At 37.7% G+C, this 18,761-nt stretch overlaps 1 protein-coding gene across 1 annotated transcript in view; it reads right to left on the reverse strand.

Annotated features, from left to right (window-relative positions):
- Positions 1-18,761, reverse strand: part of ddx1 (DEAD (Asp-Glu-Ala-Asp) box helicase 1) — a 38,732-nt gene that overhangs the window by 14,688 nt on the left and 5,283 nt on the right. The window contains exons 4-16 of the mRNA XM_087977605.1: positions 17,899-17,962; positions 17,727-17,756; positions 17,414-17,513; positions 16,760-16,807; positions 15,048-15,131; positions 14,157-14,240; positions 9,028-9,104; positions 8,835-8,907; positions 8,287-8,363; positions 8,093-8,207; positions 4,352-4,490; positions 3,191-3,251; positions 1,414-1,512 (exon numbers count right to left, since the gene is read on the reverse strand). Coding sequence (XP_087833731.1) covers positions 1,414-1,512; positions 3,191-3,251; positions 4,352-4,490; positions 8,093-8,207; positions 8,287-8,363; positions 8,835-8,907; positions 9,028-9,104; positions 14,157-14,240; positions 15,048-15,131; positions 16,760-16,807; positions 17,414-17,513; positions 17,727-17,756; positions 17,899-17,962 — 1,051 coding nt within the window. The remainder of the gene's footprint in view (positions 1-1,413; positions 1,513-3,190; positions 3,252-4,351; positions 4,491-8,092; positions 8,208-8,286; positions 8,364-8,834; positions 8,908-9,027; positions 9,105-14,156; positions 14,241-15,047; positions 15,132-16,759; positions 16,808-17,413; positions 17,514-17,726; positions 17,757-17,898; positions 17,963-18,761) is intronic.

An 18,761-nucleotide genomic window follows, 5' to 3' on the forward strand; every position in this document is an offset into this window, starting at 1 on the left:
AAAGTTTCACTAATGTTTAAAACTTGTCCAAACCTCTGACTCAGAGCTAATATTCGCCATGTGTCACGTTTATTTTCTTTCAATTCGATACCATCCTTAACTTCTGTTAACCACGGTTGACTTGTCCCTTTCAAAGAATCCTCCTTTCTCTTTGTAAATACTTAGCACAAAGTTTAGACTTATTACCTACACAACCAGAGAACTTCCATGAACATATGACACATTAAACTTTGTTCTTTTTTAAACAATAGGTACCTTCTTTTGACTCAAAAGAAAAACGTCAACACAATGCTAACACACCTAAGGCTAAGGTAAATAAAACAGGGTTTTGTGTAAATAAATATTTGACAAAATCTAAAACTTTGATTTTTGTTTTTACTGTAAAATATAGGATGGTAAAATGCTCAAACTGTTTCCCATAATAGTAAGATTAGTCTACACCATTTTAAAATAAAAACACAATGTAAGTATTTCTGAAGAATGAACAAAATGTTGGCCTGAATTTTGTGGTGAGCAGTGCAACAGACCACCAACACAGGATAAATATCCTGGTGAATTTGCTACAATCATGGTGGTAAGAATTACAGCTACCTTGTGGGAGGCGAGCTACCTTGAAACCCAGCAGCACAGGCTTGTGCAGGCAAAAAGGAGACAGTCATGGCACCAGAGAATCTGAACATTCAGGGTTACAATAGGCTACAGCAGTAAAACGGCACAGGAAAAATCCCTTTTCTGTACACATTTCACAATTTGAAAAACGTTAAGATTTTTTTAAAAAAAGGTACAATAATTTTGATCAGATATATCAATTTAAAGTGTGACACTCAAAATGCTGGCAAGTCATCTCAAATTCATACATTTTACTTTTTAATACGATTAATCAGATTTTTAAAAAAGGTTCTAAAGTGAAGAAATAGTACAAAAAAATCATGAGTTTGAAAAATTATATAAGAGGGCCTCCCATTGTGAAGTTACAAATTGACCGTTGGCTCCTTACATTTTAAAATTTCACACCAATATTTTCAAAAGTATCTCATTCAAAATTTAGACTGTTAACGCAAATCCCTACTGGCTCCTTCGTGAGTGAAGTGTTGAGCCCTTGGTAGCAGCATTGGCTCATCAATTGCAACTTTCTGATCAATATGCCACAGATGTAATTCGAAAGCGGTGAGGCCTCAAAGTCGGGTCTTGTAAGTCTGTCATATTCATTTAACAGGTACCTGAATCAGTCTTGCAGCTTAGAAGACAGAATTAAAAGTAACTAAAAGCTGTTTTATTGAAACAGAGATTACAGATAGTATGTGAAGTTATGAAAAAGTGCTGGTGAAGATGAGCACAGATGCTATTCAATTTGCAGGATTGGCAGTGACAGTGACAGCGACAGCATTTCAGTTTTGATGAATAAACACTTACAGCTTCATCCAACACCAAGAATCTAACTTGGGACAGATTCAGTTTTCCTGTTGAGACAAGGTCATCTACTCTTCCAGGAGTTCCGACAACAATATCCACCTGGAGAATAGGCCAAAAAATTCATTTATTTGTAATTTAATGCCATCAAGACTTCAAATGTAGGATAGAACTAAAAGCTTGAATAATTGCTGAAAATGTGGTTTTCAAGAAAGGCACCTTGAGAAAAATAAAACAAATAGCTTAGTATTACAAACTAAGGAGATCCAAATAAACCATGTTGACGGCGTGTAATAGATTCAGTTAAATTTTGTCAAAGCTCAAGTTTAAACTTAATGTTGATAAAGACATAAAAACATTACCAAAATAAAGCTGAATTTTGTTCTTAATAAATTGTCTTCAGAGTGAAGTGATAAAATGCATAAATTAATTTAACCTCTCTTTTAAAGATGGGGGTTAACACAATTGTCAGAGAACACAGAAAACTGTACATCATGAAAGCTTGAGAAGGTCCCAGAAAGGAGGTTAACATACAAAATTAGAGTGCATGGAATAAGGGTAATATACTGGCATGAATTGAGCACTGGTCATCAGAAAGAAAACAGCATAGGTCAACGGGCATACTGAGCCTACTGGGATTTGGATGAGGGGGGGCAAGTGGAATATTTCTAAGTTTTTGGCTGAGACAAAATTGGAAGAGGCTGATGCATAGAGTCTTTGAAAGGGTACATACAAATTAGTCGGTAAGAACATAGCAATTTAAATATAACATGGATAAGTGAGAGGTTATCAACTTTGGCAGGAAGAAGACACGCAAAGTATTTCTTATAAGAGAGCAGTAAGTGTCAATGTCAATACACAGATGCAGATAGAAATCAGAAAGGTCAACGGTATGCTGATCCTTACTGCAAGAGAATCAGAGTACATTAATAAAGTTGAACAAAGGTGAGAGAGGGAATTAGATGGGTGCTCGTGAGGGAGAACAAATGATTGTGGTGTGAAATTGGGAGGGGGAGTAGGAACAGCAAAAGGATATTTTATGCAAAATGGAATGGTTAGGAAAAGGCAAAGGAAAGCTCCAAAAGAAAGGTTTAGGGAATGAAATTGCAGATCTAGATCATAATTAGAGAATACAACCTCAGGAAGAAATGGATGTCAACAAGATGCCTTTTTTGTTGGTGGGGCTGATGGTGTGCATTTATAATGAGGAAAGTGAAGGTTAAAAAAACACAGTTTCTCAAAACAACTATTCATTAGCAGTATGAGATGTTTGGCAGTGGTTGGTTTTAAGTAGCCCCAAAAGAAAATTGTGCAAATACACAAAGCAAAAACATTAAAAATACATTTGCAATGGCTATATTTTACATCAATAGCTTGCTATGGAAACTATTGGCAGTAATTTAAAAATACGTTGAAAATAATATTACTGTTTCTCCGTTAAGTCACAATAATTGATTAATAGTAGTATATATTAGGAAATAGAAGTTGTTTTAAAAGAAAATAAAATTTGAGACTGACAAACTTTGGGGTTTCATCAGTGCTTGGAAAGGAGAATTATTTATATTCAGACACCATTCACAACCTAGGCCATCACAATCCACTTTTAGCTCATGCTTGGTACTGCTGTGCACAGAACATCACTGCAACTACTGTTGAATCTTTTAACTCATGTACCATAAATTTATTCCAGGTTACTTTGTTCAGCTGACATGTTCAGTGAAATCACAAATAAATGTGTACATCAACGCATTTTCTTCAGAGTAAAAAAGTGAAAACTTACTCCTTGCTCCAGGACAGCTAGCTGATCTTTTGCAGAAACACCACCAATTATCAGAAGCTCCCTAAAACAGAACAAGAGAGAGTCCCAAAATAAGACTATCCATGCACGAACAAAAGAGTACAACACAGTTCAGTAGTTGGGTTTCGTAGTTTCCCAAAAGGACTGTTGTAAATTAACCAAAACATTTATCTTTAAAAATCAGCATTTGTACCATTGAATCTGAACATATATATCTGTGAAGATCAAATCAGAGACAAAAGTGCCCTGTCCTTTCTGAATGAGTTGGTGCAACAAAATAAAAACCTTGCGGTCAGAGGAAGAGAAAGTCAAAATTGGGATTCTAATCTCAGTGACTATCTGGTGAACACCGCTGCAAAATGAAGTGACACTATGTGGAGATATATTTTCTCAATGTGCGGTGTAAAGTTTTCTCTAGGTATGCAATGATGAGTGATGTTGGAGGGCTGATAGCATCTATGGAATTGTTCTCCGGATGGTAAGTCAAAAAGGGAAGAAACTAAAAACGTTCTTGGTTACCTTCCACTGACGATTCATACATACAACGTAACTGACAGCTTGACTGTTCCAAAGCATTTTGGGCACACTGCCAATTGGAATGCAGTCTAACCAAAACATTTGGTTAAACATTTACAAACAATACTTGCACAGAATTATTTCAACACACAAAAACGTGCTTTATTATCAGCATATTTCTATGACATACTGCCACTTGAGGAAATGATAGCTTGGCAATTTTATGCATTGTCTTGTATATTTACAGAGTCAAACAAAAATTTGACACATTCTTTGACCAAAAGTCAGAATTCTACCAAGTGTCAGAAACTTCTCATTCCTGCGCAAGCAAAATAACTGAAAATAATGCAATGTATTCTCAGAGTTAATAGAATGCTGGACAAAGATGCAGGATATAACAAATTACAGTTGAAATTAAATACAATAGAAATGATTCGTGATTTCAGAATGTTCAAGTGCAATGGCATCACCAACCAGATAATCCCATTAAGGCCATTATTTGTGATAGTCTGAGAAGTATAAACGACCCATAGCAAGTAAAGGACAGTTGGTCCAACAGTACAATTATTTATTGGATGGCTGGGGTAAGGGGGAAAAAAAGGGGCAAAAGCTTTGAAGACAAGCTACCTTAGTTTGGGATCAGAAATATTTTTCTTGAACTGCTTGACATTATTCAGGGTTTGTTCAGCCAGTTCCCTTGATGGTTCAATAATGAGTGCCTTTGGAGCATTTGGTAAGTTTTTAGTTTGAGCCACTTGTGCTGTACCTGGAAAAGAATGAACAGTACTGAATTGGTTTCTCTCATAACTTATGATCAGGTATGGTCTGAAGGAATTCTCTTAGTTTACAGTTTCAGTGACATTTTCAACCACCTACAGAATGAACAAGCCAAAGTCATGACCAAACATCTGGAAATTTCACAATCATGGATTTATCCAGAATTATTATTTAATTCAACAGTCCTGAAATGAGGTCAATAGTTGTGACAAAACATTGTTGACTTGAAACTTTAACAGTGTCCCTCTCCACAGATGTTGCCTGTTCATATTTCCCTGTCATGTTTTTACTTGAGACATTAGAAATCCAAAGCATTTTGTGTTTTGGAAAAACACTACATTAGGTATCATTGAGGCTGTTTGAATTCCTCCTCACTGTTGTCAAGTTTTGGCTTTCCCTCAATCCAGGTAGCAGTCTTCAATTACATTGGGTTCACTTGTGAACTTGCTCATCTCATTATCTCACTCTCCTTTAAAAATATTCTTAATATTCACTGTGTCAATCAGCAACTACTTCCCCATTTGCTAGTTAATTTTGACATGACTTTTCTAATGATTTCCTGGTCAGCCTCTCATCTTCCACCTTCCGTAGAAACTGACCTTACCTAGCATTCCTTGGCCTTATCCTAACTTGCACCAAGTCCTGTTTATCATGCTCACTTACCTACAGAGGTTTCAGATTCAACAAAACCTCAACATTGCAATTCTTATCCTTATTTTCATAGCTTCTATCACCTTGCTCCTTTCTCTCTCCAGTCAAAACCCTCTGAAATCTCTGCATTCAACACATTAGCAGCAGCTATTGTGTCACTTGCCAACTGTTTACAGCTCTAGAATTTCTTCCTTACACCTGTTACTTTCTATTCTTCTAAAATGCCTCTTAAAACCTACCCATCTAACTCATTTTGTTTTAGTTGCTGGTCCAAATTACATGGTATCAAGGTTTGCATAAAGATTTGTAGCTCAGATGCCAGTTGCCATATTTGTGAGTAAGTTCGCTGAGCTGGGAAGTTGATTTACAGACGTTTCATCCCCTGTCTAGATGACATCTTCAGTGTGAAACGCTGCTGTACTCTCTCTTCTGGAATTTATTTGGTTCAGTTTCTGCAGCTCCAGGGTGCCGGTTCCAATTGATCATTGTAGTGGCCAGTATTTTGGGTCTCGGTCTGTGTTTGTTGATGGATTCTGTGGATGAGTTGCATGCTTCTTGAAATTCTCTGGCTGTCCTCTGTTTAGCTTGTCCTATGATCGTTGTATTGTTCCAATTGAATTTCTGGTCCTTATCATCAGCGTGTGGCTATTAGGGACAGCCGGTCATGGCGTTTAGTGGCTAGTTGGTGCTCATGGATGAGGATTGCTAATTGTCTCAAGAGTGTGGTGCTGGAAAAGCACAGCAGGTCAGGCAGCATCCGATGAGCAGGAAAGTAGACGTTTCAGGCAAAAGCCCTTCAAAAGGAACGAGGCTGGGAGGCCTGGGGGTTGAGAGATAAGTGGGAAGGTATGCGGGGAGGGGGGGGAGAAGAGAGAGAGAGAAAGGTAGCTGAGAGTGCAACTGGTGGATAGAGGTGGGGGTAAAAGGTGCAGGTGTCCCAGAAATGTTCTCTGAAGGGCTCTGCGAATAGGCAACCTTTCCCCCAACGTAGAGGCGGCTGCATCGGATACAGTAAATGATAGGTGTGGAAGTCCAGGTGAAATATTGATCAATATGCTTTGGGACTCTAAATGGAGGTTGGGGGATGGTGGGGGGAGGTGTCACAGGTTTTGCAATTCCTGCAGTGGCAGGGGAAGGTGCTGGTAGGGGAGGGTGGGTTGTTAGGGGGAGTGGACCTGACGAGGTAGTTGCGGAGGGAACAGCCTTTACAGAAAGCAGATAGGGGTGGTGAGGGAAATATCTCTCTGATGGTAGGGTTCATTTGTAAGTGGCAGAAATGGGTGGAGGATGATGCGATGTATACAGAGGCTGGTGGGATAGATGATGAGAACCAGTGGGATTCTGTCCTTGTTGCAGTTGGAGGGGTAGGGTTCGACGGCAGAGGTGCGGGAAGTGGATGAGGTGCGCTGGAGGGCATCAACCACCACGTGGGATGGGAAATCGCAGTCTTTAAAAAGGAGGCAGCCATCTGCTATGTTCTGTGGTGGAACTGGTTCTCCTGGGAGCACATGCAGCGGAGGTAGTGGAAATAAGGGATAGCATTTTTGCAGGAGGTAGGGTGGGAGGTGGTGTAATCCAGGTAGCTGTGGGAGTTGATGGGTTTGTAGAAAATGTCAGTGTGGAGCTGGTCACAGTTGGTGGAGATGGAGAGATTCAGGAAGGGGACAGAAGTGTCAGAGATGGTCCAGGTGAATTTAAGGTCGGGGTGGATTGTGATGAAGAAGTTGATGAACTGTTCAACCTCCTCATGGGAGCACGAGATGGCATAGATGCAGTCAAAGTAGTGAAGGAAAAAAGGCGGGGAGTGTTGCCAGTTTAACTGTGGAAGATAAAATGTATAACTCAGCCGACAAAGAGACAGGCAGAGCTGGGGCCCCAAGCGGGTGTCCATGGCTACTACTTTCATCTGGAGGAGAAATTGTTGAGGATGAGAACCAATTAAGCCAAATGGATAAGAGTGACAGTGGAAGGGTACGGGTGGGGATGTCAGGACAAGAAGCAGCAGAGGGCTTGGAGATCCTGGTCATGGTGAATGGAGGTGAATAGGGACTGGATGTCCATGGTGAAGATGAGACATTGGGGACCATGGAAAAAGCCGCCTTGGTGGAGGTGGAGTCCCTAATGTTGTAGGGAGGTATGTGGAGATGAATTCGGTGAGGCTGAGTAGGCTGAGACCTTCACCTGGTCGGAGAAGTTAGTTCAGAGTGCTTTTTATATAACCAAAGTTATATAAAGGAATTTAAATATATTGCCTGTGAACACTTAAAATAGAGAACACAGATTTTATCTGCGCGAGATAATGTGTTTCTCAGGGCAGAATATGCAAAATGAAAATCATGAGGAATGCACTAACTGGCAAATACAACCCAACCTGATCCAGACATGGCACAGGTATACACACCATCACTTCCCTCCCACATTGCAACAAGGACAGAATCCCTCTGGTTCTCATCATCTAGGCAAGCCCTACCTAATCAACTAAGTCAAATTGCAGCAAATTGACAATACCCGGGATAAGTTTTCTTGGCCATTTCAGAGGCACTGAAGAGTCAACCACATTGGTGAGAATGTGGAGTCACATTTAGACTATCATAGATAGGAACGCAAGTTGGCTGGATCGCTTACTGTCTTTATGTCTTCTCCAGTTCCATGATATTCCTATGACATGCAGAGATATGAGTGGAACATAACTGCTGCTGTACCAAGATAGCTTTGAAATTTTATTTTCAGTTTCATATTGAACTATTCTAACCAAACAGTTGCAAACTCCTAAGTCCTTGCCCAAATGGCCTAACTGGTAGTATTAGAAACAAGTTTTTATCAAAGCTATGTAGCTAGATCGCTAATATAGATTAATAGATTGCAGAGAGATCAACTAACATTTTAATTTTCTGAATTACTCAAAGGAGTTGGAAAGTCAACATATTACTTCTAACGTACCAGTATGTGGCGACTTTACAACATGGCCATCGACAGCTTTGCTTAGTGCTGTAAAACCATCTTTTGGCGGGAACTTGAATTCTTCCTCACCGAAGTTAAATTTAAGTTCAGCATTCTAGGATGCAACAAAGACTTTTAGTTATCAGGACTATTTGCTAATCATAAAATTTGTCTCAAGTGATGGAGAAAATTACCTTTAAAACACAAGAAGCAAATAAGCCTTGGGTTTTTAAATGAGCAGGAATATCAAAGGCGTGTCCAAGATCTCTCCCTGAAAAAAACAAACAACTCTTAAAAACAATAAATAGTTATTTTGCAAGTGAGATATAACCAGAGAGTGTTAAACAATCTGTGTTAAAGCAAACGGATTGTGTCTATCAATTAAGTTTCAGTCGTTACACAAGATTGAGATTCTTCTAATAATTTTTCCATTCACAAATCTCCTTCACAGATATATAGCAAATGAGGAATAGAGTGAGGAACAGTACGAGGGGGAAGAAAATAAACTAGTGGTCACATTATCTAACTGTACACTGAAACATACAGTTTAATTATAAGAGATGGCCAGATATACAATCGTCCATTACGTCAAGTCATCCATTACGAAAAGTTAATCATTTGAGAGACGGAGCAGGAAAATTATAAAAGCCAAAAAAACTTACACCAGAGACTCACATCTGCTTTTAAGCCAGCATATTTGAATTAAGAGCAGTAAATGCAGAACATCTTGGGGAAAGCTTACCATTTTTTGAAAAGCTTACATTTCCTTTATCAAGATCGATATAGCATCCAATGGTATCATGCATGGTAAATTCCTAAAACGTAAAAAGTAACATGAAAAGAGTCATGAGCAGAACTGCAACATACAAACAAAACCACACCATGTTGAATTACATTCAACTTTCATTGTGATAGCAAGGGTTAAGTGCAAGTACCTCTCCATAGCTGTCAAACTGTTTGCAATGGGACTTCTTTCCAGTACCACCAAATCCAAAGCCAAATTTGTCAGTACCTATTCAGAATTCCCCAGAAAAAAAAAGATCAGCTGTTAAATCAAGAACATCCGTCAATCAAAACACCTTCACCTCAATTTTATTCATGACTATAATATAATTAGGGACCCTTGTTTTTGCCTCCTTCACAATTGGAAACATCTCCTCTGTATGTATCATATCAAACTCATGATTAAACCTCAATACCACTGTGGATGATAATTTAATCATCTTGCTTTGAGAAACGATTCTCACCTGATTGCTTAAAGATGGATTTTGTTCCCAAATTTAATCTCTGCCCAAAAAGATTATATATATGTTTATAAAAATTTTAAAATGATACAAGAATCAGATAGACTATAGATTCATCAATATGTATCTGGTCTAATACAGATGACTTGTGTCATTGTTTAGTACATTGTTTGAAAATGATCAGAAGTGACGATTTAAGATTAGCCAAGAGAATAACAAAAAACAAGATTACTGACTAGCATGGAAGTAATAGGAAAGTCATTTGCAATCACGTGAAGTCAGAATTGCCAAATCATCGAAGTATAATTAAAAGTTTTTAAAATATTTAGTGGGGCTTTGTGGTGTAGTAGGGGAAGTTTATTTATAAGAAAGTGAGGACTGCAAATGCTGGAGAGTCAGAGTCAAAAAGAGTGGTGCTGGACAAGCACAGCAGGTCAGGCAGCACCCAAGGAGCAGGACAGTTGACATTTCGGGCATAAGCTCTTCACTCCTGAACTCAGGCTCAGAAACATTTGCGGAGGGTTCATGGCAGCAAGAAATCAGTCCATCAGATTTTTAAACATTCCAGGCTGGTCCCACGTATGTCTGTGTATCAGACCTTCGCAGTCTCTCAAAAATGCTTTCTTTCCCCCCCTCCAGTGATCTGGAGTCACCTAAGAGGGTGGAAATTGAGCTATCGGAATAAACCTGATGTTTCTTAACAAAAAGTATGTACCTCAAACATTTGTGTGCATCTCAAAATTCATGGTCCCACATCATTAAGTGGTATTATCCATTGAATTGATCAAATGAAATGTGACTTGCGGTTATTAGCAAGTCAAAGTAGATCTGCAACCTGAGAGAGCAGAGCAAGCAACTGTGCGTCTCCTCAGCCAAATCTTTTTGAAGGCATTTGATGGAGCCATGATGGGTCTAAACTACGAACTGTAAATAAGAATAAGTTATGTGATGTTACACTCATTACCAAAGTGGAGTAGAGACAGGAACAGAGGATGAGAGAGAAAAGATAAGTTTGTTTTTAAATTTCATTTTAATTTGTCAACTTTAAGATCTTGAACAATAATTAAAATTTGAAGCAATGATGCTCCATATTTAATTAAATTCTTAACTTTGTTTTGGCAAATTTATTTAGCACACACTAAAGTTCACTTAATGTTGAACAGACACTCTTAATATTTTCTGTATTGTGGGTGCATGGGACAGCAGCTTCATGTCATATCTACATGAATGCTGAATCTACTGGAGGGATATCAACATAACATTTACAGAGAATGGGAGGACTGCAGAGTTGGAGAATCAGAGTTGAAAAGGGCGGCACTGAAAAAGCATTGGAGGAATTCCCGATGAAGGGCTTATGTCTGAAACGTCAACTCTCCTGCTCCTCAGATACTGACTGACCTGCTGTGCCTTTCCAGCGCCACACATTTTGACTAGTGGTGCAGAACTAGTGCTCCTGACACTGTGCCAGAAGTGCAGGTTCAAATTCCACCTGCTGCAGCACTGTTATCTACTAGATCGTAACAGACGGAATACAAATGTCTACCAAACACTTACTGGGAATGGTGAAAATATTAATTGCTTACTTTGCATTGGTCTTGAAAATTATTCATGATTACTGGAATTTCTTCATATATAGAAACAAACAATGGTGAAGATTAAAAAAAAACATTTTTGTAAATAGAAGTCGTCCATGTTCAAATGCAACAAGATCTGGGCAATATCCTGGTTGGGCTGACAAACGGCAACTAACATTTGCACCACACAAATGTCAGGTAATGCTCATCTCCAAAATAAGACAGGCGATCTAACCACTGCCCCTTCACATTCAATGATACAATTACTGAACTCCCATTAATATCCAGGCGGATTACCATTGAACTTGGACTTGCCATGTAAGAATAGTGATTACAAGAGCAGGTCAGGGGTTACAAATACATAGCAAGTAACTCACCTCCTGACTCCCCAGAGCCTGTCCACCATCTACAAGGTCCAAGTCAGGAGTATAATGGCATACTCTTCACTTGTGGTTGATGCAGCACAAAAAACAATTCAAGAAACTGTACATCACCCAGAAGAAGGCAGCCCACTTGACTGGCACTACATCCAGTCCCTCCACCACTAACATTCGTTAGCAGCACTATTGACATAATGCATTCCAGAAATTCACCAGAGGTCAATCATACAGAAGTACAGTGAAGCAGCAGATCCTTCGGTGAACTCATCCATGTCAACCAGAGATCCTAAACTAATCTAGTCTCATTTGCCAGCAGTTGGCTCATATCCCCCCTCAAATTTTCCTATTCATTTCGCCATGCAGATGCCTTTTAAATGCTGCAATTGTACCAGCCTCCACCACTTCCTTCTGGCAGCTCATTCCATACACGTACCACCCTCTGTATGAAAAGATTTCTCCTTAGGTCTCTTTTATATCTTTCCCCCCTCACCCTAAACCTACGCCCTCTAGTTCTGGACTCCCTGACCCAAGGGAAAAGACTTTGTCGATTTATCCTATCTATGCCCCTCATGATTTTATAAGCCTCTAGAAGGTCACCCCTCAGCCTCTGACGCTCCAAGGAAAATAACCCCAGCGTATTCAGCCTCTCCCTATAGCTCAAATCCTCCAACCCTAGCAATGTCCTCCTTTCAGGTTTTACCTCATCCTTCCGATAGGAAGGAGACGTGAATTGCACGGAATATTCCAAAAGTGGCCTAACCAATGTCCTGTAGAGCCGCAACATGACCTCCCAACTCCTACAATCAATGCTCTGACCAATAAAGGAAGTGCCTTCTTCACTATCCGGTCGATATGCATCTCTACTTTCAATGAACTATGAACCTGCACTCCAAGGTCTCTTTGTTCAGCAACACTCCCCAGAACCTTACCCTTAAGTGTACAAGTGCTGTTCTGATTTGCTTTTCCAAAATACAGCACCTCATATTTATCTAAATTAAACTCCATCTGCCCCACACCATCTTCCAAATCCATTACCATTCCCATTTAGAAAGACAAGGACAATAGATACATGAACACCACTACCTGCAATTTCCCCTCAAAGCCGGTCACTATCCTGACTTGGAAATATATGACTGTTCCTTTACTGTCGTTGGGTCAAAATCCTGAAATTCCCTAAGGTGTGGTGGATCTAGCCACAGCACATTTCAAGGTTGCAGCTCAGCACCACATTCTCAAGGACAACTTGGGATAGGCAAAAAAATTCTAGCCTGCCAGTGATGCATATGTTTGAAAATTGACTTAAAAAAAATTAGTAACCTGAAAAAGCGACATGACAGACCTGGGTACATATGACCCAAGTCTTTGTCATTAGAGGAAGAAAGGATACCCAAGGGAATAATCTTTTGGGGAAAAAAAGCTGCATTTATACAACACATTCTTCATAACCACTAGATGTTTCAAAGGTTTGCAACCAATGTAGCACTTCGCAAGCATAGTCAATACTGTAATGCAAAAATTGTCAGGGACACAATAGATAATTGACCAGATGGGGGAAAAAATTACTTGAGCACCATATTTGGTTTCACAAAAAAGACAGTTTGTATTAGTCCTACCATTGCAGAGTTTGGTAGTGGGACCAGAGGAAGTTGGAAATCTGGTGTGGGGTGGATATAGCTAATCACATGGCAGCAAGCTCATGGATGTAGGTGACAAACACATGGTAGAAGCTGCTCCGATGTCAGGAAACCAATGCCACCTGATATGGGAGAAGTCACCGGATTTAAACTTAACATTGCTCTTTAAAGTTGAGAAGTTTTATTATAGCCTTTAATCAGGTGCCTTGGCCATCCCTGCAGTTTAATTTGTTTTGTTAGATCTTGTAAGAGGTAAATACCAGCAGAGTGACTTGCCAAATTTAGGCAATTGCTGTCTTGATGCTATTACAGAGGGCAGTTAAGAGTGAACCACATGAAAAGGGGATCTGGATTCATTTTTAGATGACAAGTTGAGAATGACAATTTTTTTCCCGTAAATAATTTTACTGAATCAGATGGACTTTTGCAACAATCATGGTCACCATTAAAGTAGGTTTTAATTGCAGGTATCTTAATTCTAATCAAATTTCACTACCTGCTATGGTAAGACTCAAACGTAGGACATTATCCTTGTTCTCTGGATTACTAGCCCATTGACATTACCACTACGTCATCATCTCCACAATTAAACAATCATTACCTTCGAAAAGAAATAGTTTGTGCTTGAGGTAGCTAGATCTTTACCTCTATTGTAAAAGTAATATGAAAGGGGGTTCTTATATAGTGAAAATATCAAACATTAAAAAAAGAGAGTTAATGGCAAAACCAGCACTTATTGCCCAGGCCTTAATTCCTTTTGAGAGATTGTGATGAGGCACCTTTTTCAAACACTACAGTCCAGATGGTGGAGGGACACATCTATATTGCCATGGGGGGGGGGGGGGGGGGGGGCACAAGGTGGACGACAGGGATCAGCGTCCTTCAGGAGGGGCTGTACCAATGAGATCACCTTAGTTTGTGTGCTCAGCAAGCTCAGTCAGCAATTAAGAAAGTAGGATTTGTTTTGTTTCAATCCCATTTACACTATCTAGGTGCTACAGCAAAAGAACATGGATTCAATACATATACTACTCATTAATATTTGTACCTGATACAGTATGAAAAAGTACAGTAGTGCTTAAAATAGCTACCACTTTTACAGAATTTCACATAGGATAAAACTGAACATAACTGCAAAATAAAAAATGCATGGTAAGTATTAACCATCAAATTCATGAACAATTTAATCCTGATGTAAGCTCAGGAAAAGATACTTAGGTTAAATAACTTACCCAAATCTAGTGATGCCTGTGAGGTAGACCAACCAATTCTACACAAGCCTTGATCATGGCAATGTACTTCATAGTAATATTTGCCTGTTTGTAAAGAGGATAAGACAAATGCCAACATCCAGAAACACTGTTGTAATTACATTTCAAAACGCATTTGAAAATTGATAGAAGTTTTTACTAATAGAAAATTTAAATAGCTTGTAATTGAACAAGAGCTGGAAAAGAATTCATCTATTTTTTCAGAGGGAAGATTACAAAGCAGAATAGATAAAACAGCGAATGTCAGAAATCAAAATCACAAAAAACTGGAAATGCTAGAAATAAATAAGCCAGGTAACAATCTTTTTTGAAATTCTGATTTGACCCATGTTATAACACATTCATTATAAATGTTGGTAATCCTCAAATATATTCTGAAGTATTAGCAGTGTAGCCATTTTCTGCACTTTTCATATTAATGCCAGTTTTATGCACATTTAAAACATAGCACAAAACTAAAGATTGTACAATTCAATACAATTCCACATGAAAGATCCAGTTACTAAATTTCTAAATCACTGTAAATCTTACTAAACATTGTAACAGTTACTTGAAATATCAATATGCATAACTTGGTCTACCTTATTTATTGTATACTTGTAAGTGAAAAAGATACAGCACCAATTAGAGTCAATTAATCCTTCAAGAACAGAAAAGGAGACAACTTCCCCCCCAAATTCTACAGTTTGACGAGCATCGGAAAAAGATTGTTGTTCAAAGGTTGCACTAAATCTTTTATGAGCCAACTTCAGAAAGAAATGTTGAGGCTGCACTCAACATCCAAACATTAGAGCACTTCAGCAGTTTTAATTATAGAAGCTGGTTCAATAACATCTAATTTACAACACTTACCCTTGATCACTCCCTTTGTGGACCTGCATCCATGCCACTCTTTTACTTCCCTGCTCTGACAACACATGCCATCGGATCCAATGGCTGAGAAAAATAAGAAACAAAATGATTAACACATTAGCAATAAGCTAAAATTGGAAAAATAATGCTAGTTTTCACTGTCACAGTATAGTCTATTAAATTGCTCGAGTCTGTTTCAACACAAGTTATATCACAACTAATTTTTTTTTTAAATTTCACTTTCATTTACATATCTTTGTTCTTTATTCTTTAATTTCTTTAGCCAAGAAACACAACTGGTTTCAAAATATATTAAACAACTAAGCATGGGGAAGGAAGCTACGGATTTGTACCATCCCTTTGTGCAAACCTGTTTAAATGAATAAGCAGAGTTTGAAGGTTAACTCCAGTGCCCCTTTGTACCAAGCTATGCAGAGCTACATTATGCATTGTGTATCTCCTTTCTCTGCATTATACATTGATTTGAAATAAACCAGACTATGTTAGGTCACCAAGGATAAACATTCAAATTTTACCAAACAATTCAAAGTGAAGTGGGTTGCTAATTCATCTCCTGGTCTCTACTGAACCAATTAATCATGTCTAGGAGAGAAATTAAGAAGGAAGGGATAGCTCAATTCTTTGTATTAAGATAAAAGGAAGAACTCAGCAGTTCTTTAAATAACTATTTAAATAAGAACAGGTTCAGGACTGGCCAAGATTCCTGAAGAACAAAATTCTCTTGATCCTTGCCAAATAGTTTATCAAGACATGGAATACACTTCATTAGGGGAGATGATGCATAGCAGGTTAATTAATAAAAGCATAGAAGACAGATGGGTATGGTTGACCATAATGCTATAATTGTGTATTTATTGCATCTTTTTATTATTCTTCAATTTTGATTAGGGATGAAGTTGTAAAGGACTAGTTTAAAAAATAAGGATTGTGGAAGGGATTGCTGCACTTTCAGCATCACTGTCTATCAGCATACAGGAAGTTTTATAAGGAGGTTAGATTTTAACTTAAAAAAACCCCACATGCTGATAATTTACAATTGTTTCTGTTGCTAGAATCTATTCACTTTTAATAAGTAATAATTCTTGTTAAGTACAGAAGCCTGCGCCAAGGGCGAAAAATCAGGTAAATTGGGAAATTTTGTAAAACTGTTGTGCTTCTATAGAGTTTTTAACTTTTGTGACAACTCTGGGAACAGAGGTGTTTGAATTTCAATACAGTACCCCAGTGTGGTATAACAATTAAAGTTGATCAATCTGGACTAATTCCTTGAAAAATTCATTTAGGATGCTGTGAAGCAATGTTACAAAACCAAAAAACAGGAATACATTAAAAAAAGAGACATTTCTCCTTCATATGAATTAAGGCAATTTACATTCACATGTCACAAAATTACTCCCATTAATATGAACATGTCTGGCTGCTTTCTTCATAAGCCATATTTGAAAAAAAAACATTATAAAGCTGATCATTTGCATTCATGGTCAATAAAACAACATTAGTTTTAATTAAAATAACTCTACATCGGGCATTTTTAATGAAATTGCAGTTTCAAGAGTTGCAATTTTTATAAATTTTCATCCTAAAACTTTCATGTCTTTACTTGCTCTTGTGATTGCTCAAAAATAGCAACCAGAAAACTAGCATACATCATCTTTATGTTTAACATTTAACAAAAATAAGATTTAACTTACCAAAGGCTGAACCTCTATCATAGGGGTTCATCTGCCATTTGCTAAATACTGGAAGAGAAAAGAGCATGCATTAATAAAATTCCCAAATTACGTTACTGAAGTTTCAAAATACTGACAGTATGCAGTGCTTCTAAGTATCAGGATCACAAATTCTAAGTATCTTATAAAATACACTATGGAATTTGCTTGAAAATATCTGAACATTCAAGACTGTCATTGATCAATTCACAGAATTGATTTTTATTTTCTCTTACTTTCAGTCCTTTGTATACCGTGCTACAACAAATATATTAAAATCTTTATTCTTAAAGATTGAACATGAGCACATGATCTCATTGAATATGAGCTCTTGTCAAAGCTTACATTTACACAATATTAGCAAACAAAAATAGCATTTTCAAACTCAAAACAAAAACTAGGAACATTTCAATTGCAACATGTCATAAATATTTAGGATAGGACAAGTCAAGAGTTATTCTTAAATGCAACAAAAATATCAAATGCCATATCTTGTGATCTTAAGTTATTCCCAAGTCAGAATACTGTGCATATATTAGGAGAATGTATTTTTCAGCTGTTTTCCTGGAGTCAAAAAAGATACATTCAAAATGGGACATTTTCATCTACATATTAAAGCAACCTTAGCATCATTACCTGCACCACCAGTCTTGACAGATGTTTTTCCCCCTTTTTTGCCTTCTTCGTGGTCCTTGAGCGTTTCATATACAATCTGTATAACTGGTATACTGAATGCCTAAAAACAAATGTTTGTTAAAAAATATTGTACTCAATACAGTAACTGAAATTCTACCTCAATTAATTTTACAAACGCCTTTCAGGAACTCTGACATCTAGAATTCAATTTTGCTGAATACTGTTTATTTCACTATAATGGTGTCTAATCAGCAATCACTCTGTTTTACACATGATATTTTCAAAAATTGATATTAAATTATTCTGTACTTACTCCAGTCTTGCCACTGCCAGTTTCTGCTGCCTGTAAGTTAGAGGTTAGAAGTGAGCACCTAAGTTGAATAAGATGTCATTCCGTATTCTTCAGAATTGTATATAATGAACAAAATATAAACCAGGCCAACACAACCAATTGTGGACACACTTAAACATTGCAATATACTCACCATTAGCACATCGCCGCCACCCAGAATCAAAGGTATAGATTCAGCTTGGATATCTGTTGGAAGACTGAAGAAAATCGCTACATTAGGAAGAAAGGTATCTACATATATAACTAATAACTATGACCAAACAATTTTAAAAATCCAGCATATACTAGTTGTAACATGAAAATAATTGTTCTGATTTAGCCTGAAGGGGCAACAATTCATCTTAACAGATGAATTAAGAACAGAAGTAGGTCATTCAGGACCCTAACCCTGCTCTGTTATGCAAGAAGATAATTTCCAACCATGTGTTTTGAATTCTACTCCAATAGCCTTTGATTTCTTTGCCTAACTAAAATCATCATGCACCTTAAAAATATTCAATGATCCCACCTTCACCACCTTGAGTCAGAATATTCCAAGATTGGCAAAATGTTCAAATTCTAATTTTTGTGCAAAAAAGGTGACCCTAATTTGAAAATAGTACCTTCCAGTTAAGTAGCATTCTGTTAAATGCTTTCTGGAAATCTAAACAGAGAACATCCGCAGGTTTATCCATGGTGTACATTACACCCTCAAGGAACCCCAATAAATTGGTTAAATATGATGTACGTTTCAGAAAACTGATGATTTTTCTTGTTCACCTTGACTTTTTCTAAAATGTCCACCTGTAGCCTCTTTAATAATTGATACTAACACTTGCCCCACAATAGGTGCCAAGGTAGCTGGTCTACAGTCTCCTGTTTTCAACATCAGAACAGTCCAGCATCAGGAATTGCAAGTCATTTTGTCAAGTTCTCCAAAGAAGAAATAGTTTGCTGCACAAAGTTGCACTGGAAAATTAGTGGCACAGTTATAAGATGTCAGAAGAAGAAGAAATG

This window comes from Chiloscyllium plagiosum, unplaced genomic scaffold, assembly GCF_037043375.1.
Source record: "Chiloscyllium plagiosum isolate Xiang-an unplaced genomic scaffold, Cpla_swu_hap1 HiC_scaffold_3, whole genome shotgun sequence".
Classification (NCBI taxonomy): domain Eukaryota; kingdom Metazoa; phylum Chordata; class Chondrichthyes; order Orectolobiformes; family Hemiscylliidae; genus Chiloscyllium; species Chiloscyllium plagiosum.